Here is a 10,620-nt window from a genome sequence, read left to right as displayed (position 1 = left end):
ACATAAATTCAAGGGGTCTGACAAGACGAGAATTGACAGACTAAGACAAACCGATACATTAGGTGGAGAGGCCCTCCCCGCAAGCTTACAATCCTGAGGGAATGGGGTGACAAACATAAGGCATAGAGAAAGGGTGAGAGGTAGTGTGGCGGTTGTATCGATGACAAGGAAGTTCTAGCAGCTAAGATGGTGCGGCTTCTCTGAAGAAGTGGGTTTTTAGATGTTTCTTGAATGTTGGGAGGGAGGATGAATGCTGAAGGTTCAGTGGGAGTAGATTCCAGAGATATGGGGCAGATCGAGTGAAATCTTGTAGACGGGAAAAGGAAGAGGTGATGAGTGAGGAGGAGAGCCTTAGCCCATGGGAAGAACGTAGGGATCGAGTAGGAGAGTATTTGCTAATGTAATGTGGGGATGGCCAGTCACGACGAGTACCGTGTCATCCCCTGCTGTGAAATGGGGCTAAAAGATCCATAAAATGCCTGTATTTGGTACCATGCCTACAGACCCTTATGGCCTTTTAGGTCCTGGTTGATATGAAAATATAGGCTAAATTCTGCATCCATTCTCACTCCATGACTCTGCTTGTGGGAAACAGTGTGGACATTAATTAATTCCACTTGCGTTTCAGTGATTTAAAGACATTTTCTGCTCAGGAAGGGTTCGCCAGATACAAAGGAACTATCCACAGGGATAGGAAGTAAAATATGTGTTGTGATAAGTGGTTTACTAATGGAATTCCAAGCAGCTATGAACCAAAATGAATTATGTGCATAACATGGAGCTGAATTATGTCCAAGCTTCCAGTTTACATCACATCAGGGGGGATACTAACACCAGCAAAGGCGCCGTATTGATGAAATCCTCAGCAAGTGTAACAGACTCAAAGACAAAGTAATATTACATAGTCATTTATCCGAACAATAAAAACCGAACAAATATGGCTAAACTGTAATGTAATATTGGATGTGTGTATCTGGATTTAAATGGCTTTACCTGGCTTTATCCAATTAAACATTCCTCTTTCCGTGTCTCTGCTTGTTGAACTGGATTCAGTCTCTTTCTTTGTGCTATTTTTTCCTTGTTTCGCTCTGACAGAATCGTTTTTCATTTGGCGATATGGGATGTAAAAGCCTGAGCTTTGGTAGAAGGAGCAAATTTATCCCTGCCGAGTGACAAGCTTCAATGGATATTTCTACCGTTATCATTTGCGCCTATGTATAGACGGGGAAATGAATAAAGAGCAACTCTGGGGCAAAATAATAAGCATGGAACAATTTAGCAGAAAGAAAGGTGTATGGATAGATAGATAGATAGATAGATAGATAGATAGATAGATAGACAGACAGAGTGCTGTCCCACCTCCCTTGCAGAATGTAAAATTTCTGTAATTAAAAACACCATTAGAAACATCATTCATAGTTCTGAATACCGAGACCCTTCCCAGAAATAATTATTTCTCAAAATTTTCTTCATTCATCATTTTTGCCGCAATCGCTTCATTGTCATGTGACACAAAAGCAGGTGCCTGCACGTTGTTGCCGTGGAAACTGAAAAAGCTTCCTGAACATTTCTGTGTCGCATTTATGTGATTAGATCTCTAGCGGAAAGTATAAAGTTTATATTCGTAAAATACTGGAGAGCGCAATTAATGTCTCAGCCGAACAGCATCTTTAGTGGTTTATTTACATGATTGCAACAATTTATTATAATTTAGAAGATGTAGAATACATTGTATCTATGTATATTATATCTATCTATCTACAGTATATATATATATACACGAATATATCTATGATAAAACAACCATCCCCAATCAGTTTCCGTGTTTGTGTCTTTGTAACTATATTCACTACTTAATATAAAAATAATAATAATCAGAAAGAATATGAAGGTAGTGTGTGTGTGTGTGTGTGTATATATATATATATATATACACGCACACACATGTATACGGGTTTGCAGCTGACAATGATAAGCTATGACCAGCTACAATCACGTGGTGCTGAACAGAACGTATCTGGCATCGATAGATCGGCCTGTATTTCTTGCTGCCGATCGGTGGCTCTCTGTTGATTAGCAGCGTCTGAACCGGTGTGAAGGCCTTCCCCGTGTGATTCCAACGGCCCCTCATTCCGCCGCTAACAATGGCCGTCGAGGTCGGGAAGCTGTCCAAGAACTTGTTGCGTATGAAGGTAACGGCGGCGCCGGCTGCAGCGTACACGTGCTGTTCGATTGCTTGTGCCTGCGTGATGTGTGCAGTCCCCCTGCCAGTGCCTTAATGCTTTGCAATGGCTGTATATTCCTCAATGCTCTGCATTGGAAGTGTATAGCCACATATGTCATGTACACAGCGGTGTGTGCAGATATGTATAACTTGTGTGAGTTTAAAGGTATAGCCACACTTAAATAAATCACCCCCCAGCTCTTTACCTATGGCCTGCCGCACCCAGCATCACATGGGTTCTCTGTGGTCTTATAGAGGTATCAATAAACCTGGGGTATGCATGGCTGGGGGGGGTATGCATGGCTGGGGTATGCATGCGGTACCCCGCTGCCCTGCCCTGCCCTGCCGTGACGTAAACGGCAACAGTTTATATCAGTGAACTATAGATAGCGTGTTAACCAACACGTTACTAGCAGATATGTAGGTGAGAAGTATGTAAGTGCTCCACACAATCCTCCTGCAGGGTCGCACCCAACATCATGGAAAACAAGGACGTTTCTAGCCGTAATATAATCGCAAAAGGGTTTCCTAACCATTGATTAGTCTTTTAAATTTAAACTTTCATTAACGAACACATCCTGCCATTGGAACACAGGAGTGATGGGAGTGATAAAGGGCCATTGGAACACAGGAGTGATGGGAGTGATAAAGGGTCATTGGAACACAGGAGTGATGGGAGTGATAAAGGGCCATTGGAACATGGGAGTGATAAAGGGCCATTGGAACACAGGAGTGATGGGAGTGATAAAGGGCCATTGGAACATGGGAGTGATAAAGGGCCATTGGAACACAGGAGTGATGGGAGTGATAAAGGGCCATTGGAACACAGGAGTGATAAAGGGCCTCTGTACGCCTATTAAGAGATTCCATTCAGTATCAGTCTTTTCTAGCAACAATAGTTATTTACAACATTAACCCCTGCGCTGGATTTCTCACCCATTTCATGTTATTTTAATGGACAAAATTTGCATTTCTTTCTTAAACGATATTTCTGAGTGACCCCAAGCTTTTCAATAGTAGCATATATGTCATCTTGTCATTTAGTCCATTGCTAGTGCAACTCTATGAATCATTGGAATACTCATAGCGGGTACTGATACAAAACATCACGATTTACTAAAGAAACAAAGCTACGTGTCAGCATGTGGAAAGCCCTCCGGACTCCTCTCGGTGACGTTATAATGTGTTTGTACCGTACTTTTTGTCTTCCGCATCTCCCAGACCTACAAACGTCATTGTAATACTACGCTCCGCTCCGAAATAATGGAGGTTTTTAAATTATTCTAGTGATTAGCAGTACAGGCTATAAAAGTCTCACCTGGGGGTCTATTCACATATGTGCGATAGCTGTTATTGAGTGTTAAACGGGAATTTAAATGACAATCAGTGGGAGAAATACTCGCTACCGTGTTTTTCTGATATGGGTTTTTTTCCTTGAGGTTAATGGGGCTTCCAGCGAGGGTACTTTTAGCTAAAAGTTATTGGTTTAGGTGACTTAGCTGATTAAACTCCGAAGTGTCAAACTGGCCAGATTCTAATTGCGCGGATGCTTGGAACGCCACAGTTTTATATAATCCGTCTCCAGCTGTGTTAAATGGTTGATGGGTTTCGGGAGCTGCTTTATGAATGTCCTCCTTTTCTCCAGCAATTTACTCTTTGAACTTGTATTTGGAGAAGTGGTGTTGTCAGATTCGTGGTCTGAAAAGCTCTCTGCTGGTGACGGTTACAATGCAATCAAGTCTCTATCGGCATTTTCTCGTCAGATTTCTGACCCGTGCGTGTGGGCAGGAACACAAGAGTCACTTGTCACAAGTCACTGTGAAGCTGATTTCCGATCAGAAATAGTCAGACGGTCTTTCATGGTGTCAACGTTGTCATTTAGCAGCGATGCCGCATGAAAATAAATCTAAAATCTAAATTAACGTGTATGAGCCAGTCCGGCTCGTAAGGTGTAAGTGTGCGGTTGTATTATACGATAAGATGGCTCTCCTTCGGACCCACTCGTTTTCGGAGACTGTAATTTTCCATTTTTATTTTAAATGGAATGCTATTGGAGCAATAATTTTTAAAACTAAATAACTGTGGATAAACCGGATTCTCCAACACGGTTGAGTTACACGTAAGCCCAGTTACATCAGATACTGTAGGGTTCGTTGTCGAGTTGGTCTTGTTTACTCTGCATGGAGTCAGCCAGGCTGTCTGGCGGAGTTTAATGGACTTCTGGGTCAACTTATCTCCTCCTGAGTAGGATTTTAACTAGTCTCCCAACCCGACCCACGCCAACTTCAGTTCCTGTTGATAAAGGTTTTGTTGAGCCACTTTGGGTGGTTAAAATCCTCAAATTGACAAGTTGCTTAGTTTTAATCGGCTATTGCAGGGGCGTCCAACATCATGTGACTCTGCTCCAGTCCTGCTTCCTCCGTGCAGTACAAGAGAACCTGCTGAAGTCTGGGTGGTATCGATGAGCTGCAATGCATGTAAGGGGGTGGGGGAGGGTGTTTGAATGAGTATGCGTGATTGAGGGAATGAATCTGTGAATGAATGAGTGTGTGTGTGTGATAGCATGGATGTGTAAGTGCTGGAACCTAGGCATGATCGGACTGATTGCCGTTAGCAATCACACTCCTATCACCTCCTAAACCTGGCTAGCTGCCCTGTACCAGCATGTACTGGCTGACTTGGCATGATAGGAGTGTGATTGCTAACAGTAAAGTGTGTTACTTACTTACTTTTAATAAGTGTGGTTAACACACCAAAATTGGACGAAGAAATACAATAACAATATTAATTTATATGATTGTTGACAGCAATCACACTCCTATCATGCCCAGCCAACCAGTACATGCTGGAATCTCGGTATGCCTGAGATTGCTGTTAACAATCATAATATATATATATTTACATTGTTACATTTTTTTTTGTCCAATTTTGGTGTGTAAATTACTTTTATTGAAAGTGTGGGATTTTTTATTATTTTTAAAGGTGTGGGGGGGTCATTTTTGGTTTAGGCTAAGTGAACCCTGAATTTCTCGGTTTTGGTCCAGAATTTTCATTTCGGTGCATCCCTAGGATAAATATAACTATTTCATTTTTACTTATCCAGAATCCTGAATTTGTAGTCACAAAACTTTCTAGGCCCAGAAATCAGTGAGAGGAAAAGTAAAGGTTTTGTGTCATTTACTTAATTTTAATCTGCATATTTTATTAAAGGCCATATTTTCTCACAGTGAAAAATAAGTGCGGCCCTCGCACGTATACAATTCTGATGAAGTGGCCCACTGCAGAAAAAACTTGGACACCCCTGGGCTATTTGAACCTTTTGTGGACACACCCCTAAAGAACAGACTATGTAGAGCCTTTTACCACAAAGGAATGCATTTACTGTTGTATTAAAATTGTCATCTATATACAATTATGGGTTATTTAGAAAATACTATCATTTATTTTCAAATTATTCTTTACAGCAACAAATGATCAAAAATATTTTGATGTATAGAGTTTACGAACCTGATGTTTTAATTGATACATTTGAAATACAATATCTGCTCTGTGCGCAGATTTTGCAGCAGGAGTTAAAATGATCTATCTGTCCAATTTTATTTTTTACTTAAACCCCCGCGCGTGCCGATTGTAAACACGAATGTACGCCTCTGTACCTGTCCGTTGAAGGCAGGTGGGCGCCCTATTGCTATGTGAGCACACGTAATGTCGAGCTGCCGCTGAGGGAGCGATTAAACGAGGTTAGAATAATGAGTTTGAGTTGTTGGTGACCCGCATTAGAGCAGGGACGCCATGCACTGAACTACAATACCTGCTTCCGGGCGTAAAGTATTTTTCCTGACATATAAGCACAGCCAGCCCCCCTTATCTAATGGAACGCTAATAACACTGGAAAGGCCGTGTACCCGCTAATTTACTCACTTACCGGAATGTGTTCGGTGGGTGAAATGTCACTGGGATGGCGCAATGAAACAACGCTACTTAAAGCAACCACTGAGTAACACGCTTGGGGCCGTTTGGTAAAAAATTATACTGTTTGTCAGCGTTGAGAGGAGGCGTAATTGGAATAAAATGTTTTCTCGGAATCCGTGGCGTTCAGCAAAGTTCCGTTTGGATAAGTGTTTAATTGGGGAGAGGGTCCGTTTTAGGAATTGTCATTTTTAGTAGACGGCTACAATTTTATTTTATTGTCGTTCCCAGCAATTCAAAGGCTGTACAAAATTGAAAAAACAATAGGTAAAAGTGTACATGCGCTACAACACTCTGTGGGAATCCCACTCTCCCACACTTCAACAAGATAAGACAGGTATTGGTGGTGCAACCCACCAACAGTGAGCGGAGCGACAGAAGTAAATATAAACGTAACTCACCCTCACCCCAATGGGTTATGTAGAATAAATGACATGGAAAAAATGACAAGAAAAAAAATAAATAATAGTGCAAATATAGTGAATTAAAAAAAAAAATAAGTATAAAAAAACACATTCTGATGAGTCAGACAAAGACTGACTCAAATCATCAACGCCTGGTGTCATTAGGGATCACACACCTAACTGTATTTAAATGGAGATATCTACAAATGGATAAAATCACATAGAGCCGTATTGCAACACATCCAAAATGGACCAGAAAAAGGTGGCTACAGTTAGCCTCTCACCTTGTCGAGACTTAGGGCAGTACTCCCCCTTTAAGGTGATGGACAGCAGAGTGTTTGGAGTATATGTATATAAATATAATATAAAAAGTGGTGTAAAATGTAGAATAAATACTTTATTAAATCACAACACTATCATAAAATATACTCTATTTAAGTGTCTCTGTGAATCCTCCGATACGTCTCGCCCGTGGGCTTCAAGTCGGTTTTATCAGGACCAGGCCACGTGTCAGCTTTGCTGGTGGATCAGAGGTCGTTCTAACCAGAGAAATGTCATGCTGGTACACCTTAAATGTCATTATCTCTCACCAAGAGACATCTAAGGTGTCGAAAGTTACATCTCGCTATGTAAATGTATAAGCGTCACATTTTCCTCTTTATACTAATTGTGGATGCACGATATGAAAGCCTCGAGCGTCTGCGGTACCGAATATCCGCCTGCCCCCGTACGCTTTCTGTTTAAGCCTTTTCCTAAATTAGAAGAGAGAGGGAAAAAAAAAAAGCTAACCCCATGATACGGCCCAGAGAGCTGGGTTGATGCATGTAAGCAGACGATGACGGAGTACTCCGGCATTAATTGACAGCTTGTAGGGGGGGTCAGTGACCAGGCTGCTTAACAATTGATTTCTCTATTGATCTGGCAGGAGGTTTCTGTGCAACCTGAGCACCAGAAATCTCTTCCAGTTCTTCTGCCCTTGTGCCCAGACAACCAAGATGAGCGAGTCATAAATCACATTTTCTGTATCGTGTAATACTTCCTATGTTTCTTTTCTTTTCTGCTATAGACTTGACCCTCTGTGTAGATTTTACTAAGTGTTTTTTTTTTTTTCTTCTTCTTAAAAACTGCATAGTTGCACGTACTACTTAAGGGGGGATCAGTCGCCTAAATGTCACTTTGGTTTCTAGCTCTAGATCACAAAAATAAATCTCCTCAATTTAGTGGTATAATTACAGGTAAAAGGGTGGATTCCAAAATGAAATAGTTTGAATGTGTTAGATCTGTCTTATGCCCCCCATATGCAAATGAATACCTGCTCTTATTTGCATATGAGGCCAAAAGTAGTGTTTACGTGAAAAATAAAAGCGTAGAATATGTACGTTTCTTGACCCTTGATTTCTTTATCTGCTTTCTTTAGTTTATGCAGCGGAGCATTGATGCAGAGACTAGAAAACAACTGGAAGAAGATGAGAAGAAAATAATCAGCGATGAGCACTGGTACCTGGATTTACCCGAACTCAAAGAGAGAGAGTAAGGAGCTCGTGTATCCGGATGGGTTCCTGTATTCTGTTGTATTAACCCTCCACTGGCCTGTCTGTGTGGGGTTTAGATCCAGTTCAGACAGGGGTTAGGATGGCTGCCTACTTGGTGTTTTGGGTATCTGCTCAGAAAGTGACCGCAGAATTTATGGGGTTTGTATTAGAAATAGGTTTTTAAAAGCAGAAAGCTGCGTCCTGCGATAATTGGAAGGCCGTGGAGCTTTTCATCTTACCACTAGAATTTATAGTCCGTCCTGCAGGCGGCAAACTGGCTTTTCTTATTAAGGGATTTGGGATTCAGGTTTTTAAGAAAGACAAGGCTTTTTACCCCAGGACTGAGGAAGGGGGTGCATTGTGCTTTGCGGGTGTCTTCTGTCTTGAGAGCTCAATTTCCTGCATTTTTTGCCATCTTTCAGCTCCTCTAAATGAATGTCACCTCCAGGGTAATAAGTGTCATATTTGAAAAATATGCATTTAAGAGAACATAGACGCCTCCAAATTAAGCTCTTACGTGGACGTATAGAATGGCCGAGTGGAATTCTATTAGTGTCAATTGGTTTAAATTAATTTTATACCTTGGTTTATGTGCAGATAATAGCCGTGTGACTGTCTATGACTGAAAGGGTGCTCATTGTGCGCCGTTTAAAGTTTAGCTTAAAGAAAAAGTGTACTCATCTGGTTTGAATCAGTATTCTGTGGTTTGCTACAGAAGGCCACCACAGCAAAGAATTAGTAGTTAAATAGTATTTACAGAACTGTTTCTCTTAATACATGAGAAACGTCCCACCAACCAGTGGTTTGGCTACATCACTTAACATAGCATCCTTCATTCTGCATAACCCATTGTGCCTTTTGATTTGGTTTGGAAGATGAAGCAGACTTTTGCGTCCCTTTCAGGAGTTTCATCATTGAAGAGAGAAGTTTCCTTCCATGTGAAGAATTCCTGTTTGGCAGAATGTCCTTTAAAGGGTTTAACCCGGAGGTCGAGGTTAGTATGAAGCATAAACCCGATAACCAATGCCATTGCCTTGCTGTAGAAGTCAGACCTTAATAATGGTCATGGAAGATGTTCTCCTCGCGCACATTTTTGCCATAATCTCATTGGCTAAAGTAGCAAATTGTCTCTTTCCTTAGTCCGTTCCTCAGCAGAATGGGTTTCAAACCTCTCTGCAATAACTCCTGCCCAACAGAAGCTATATGGCTGCTTTTATGAGTTTCATTGTGTCAGCAAGCAATAACCTCCATGAGAAATGGCAGCTTTCGGTGGAGCGGGCAACCAGCCATCATTGGGTTTTCCCTCCAAGTACTTCCAGCAGTACAACGTAAAATATGATGTGCTCCTTTTGAGTTATATTAACGTAAAGCCAAATTACTTCTGCTATACCTCCAAAAACTGGAATGATGTCAAGAGCAGGCTTCCGTCAGGATGTACGGCATAGAATTGGATCGTTTTAATGCAGTTATAAGGTATATGTGGCGTATACTGGTTTGAAAAACCTCTTTAGAGACGTCCAGTGCTAGCTTACTTAATACCCTTATCCTCGGATTCTTGAAACTAAAAAAGGCTAACTGTGAATATTACATTATGATTTTTATTAGAAGCTGATGATCCAGATGAACGCCAAGGAAAAGACCGAGGAAGTTATAGATGATGGAAAAATGGAGGTTGATGTTACAGATGAAGAAATGGCCCGAAGGTGAGATCCATTTTGTTTGCTGGCTAGTTTTCCATGAGAATTTGTATAGACAATGGCGTTTAATTAAATGTATTTAATATTATTATGGCAAGAACATGGCATTGATGTGATCCATGCAACCTAATTCGCAACCATTGCGATGTTATATGCTCACTATAAAAGCCTTTGTGTTCAGAATAAGTATAACAAACATTCAGAATCTTTTTTTTTTGGGGGGGGGTGTTATTTTTTTGCAGATATGAGTCATTAGTTGGCACCATCCAGAAAAAATTTGCAAAAAAGCGAGACCAGAAAGTACTAAGGGATGAAGATGAGAACTGTAATGTCCCGAGCAATAAAATAAAGAAGACATTCATAAAGCCGCAGGATTAAAAGCTTACACATCAAATAAGTGAGAACTGCCCAGTTTTTTTCATTTTTAAAAGTGTTTCAGAAGCTTTTTTTTTTAATTTTTATTTTTTAATTTTTACTGAAATGGTTATTTTGAAAGACTGGCTTAAGCTACTTTTTACAGAAATACATGTAAATTTGTATTTATTTTATACCGATGTTTATTGAACCGCTGTGTCGGCGAGAGAGAGAAAAAAAAAAAAAAACCTTGTGGAAACATTAAGATCTAAAGTAGGGGCAGGTTTTTGTTAAATGTAATTTCTGTATGGTAATAGACATCAATGTACATCTGTTTGCCACAGAAACTTAAGAACTGAGGAAAAGGAAAATAAAACCCTGCTTACAACAGTAATGATTTATTTTCTTCTAATTGGTTGCAAAACACAGAATCCTTTTTG

At 40.6% G+C, this 10,620-nt stretch overlaps 1 protein-coding gene across 1 annotated transcript; it reads left to right on the top strand.

The window, feature by feature from the left end:
• The first annotated feature begins 2,144 nt into the window (after positions 1 to 2,144).
• LOC149299222 (M-phase phosphoprotein 6-like) lies at positions 2,145 to 10,204 on the top strand. Its single transcript, XM_089486551.1, has 5 exons — positions 2,145 to 2,192; positions 8,015 to 8,127; positions 9,033 to 9,123; positions 9,735 to 9,832; positions 10,069 to 10,204. Exons 1-5 carry the CDS (start codon positions 2,145 to 2,147, stop codon positions 10,202 to 10,204), a joined length of 486 nt encoding a protein of 161 aa, XP_089342677.1.
• The last annotated feature ends 416 nt before the right edge of the window (positions 10,205 to 10,620 follow it).

The sequence above is a fragment of the Sceloporus occidentalis genome, unplaced genomic scaffold (assembly GCF_023333645.1).
Source record: "Sceloporus occidentalis isolate IW3139 unplaced genomic scaffold, rSceOcc1.0.p SCAF_29, whole genome shotgun sequence".
NCBI lineage: Eukaryota > Metazoa > Chordata > Lepidosauria > Squamata > Phrynosomatidae > Sceloporus > Sceloporus occidentalis.
The sequence above is the reverse complement of the archived record's forward strand: the minus strand, read 5'-3'. Positions and strand labels throughout refer to the sequence as shown.

What these genes read in the sequence shown, in the direction of transcription:
- LOC149299222 (XM_089486551.1), top strand. Translation starts at nt 2,145, where the DNA reads ATGGCCGTCGAGGTCGGGAAGCTGTCCAAGAACTTGTTGCGTATGAAG. An exon ending in AGAACTTGTTGCGTATGAAG is followed by an intron (nt 2,193 to 8,014) that starts GTAACGGCGGCG and finishes TGCTTTCTTTAG; the next exon opens with TTTATGCAGCGGAGCATTGA. An exon ending in GGTTTAACCCGGAGGTCGAG is followed by an intron (nt 9,124 to 9,734) that starts GTTAGTATGAAG and finishes GATTTTTATTAG; the next exon opens with AAGCTGATGATCCAGATGAA.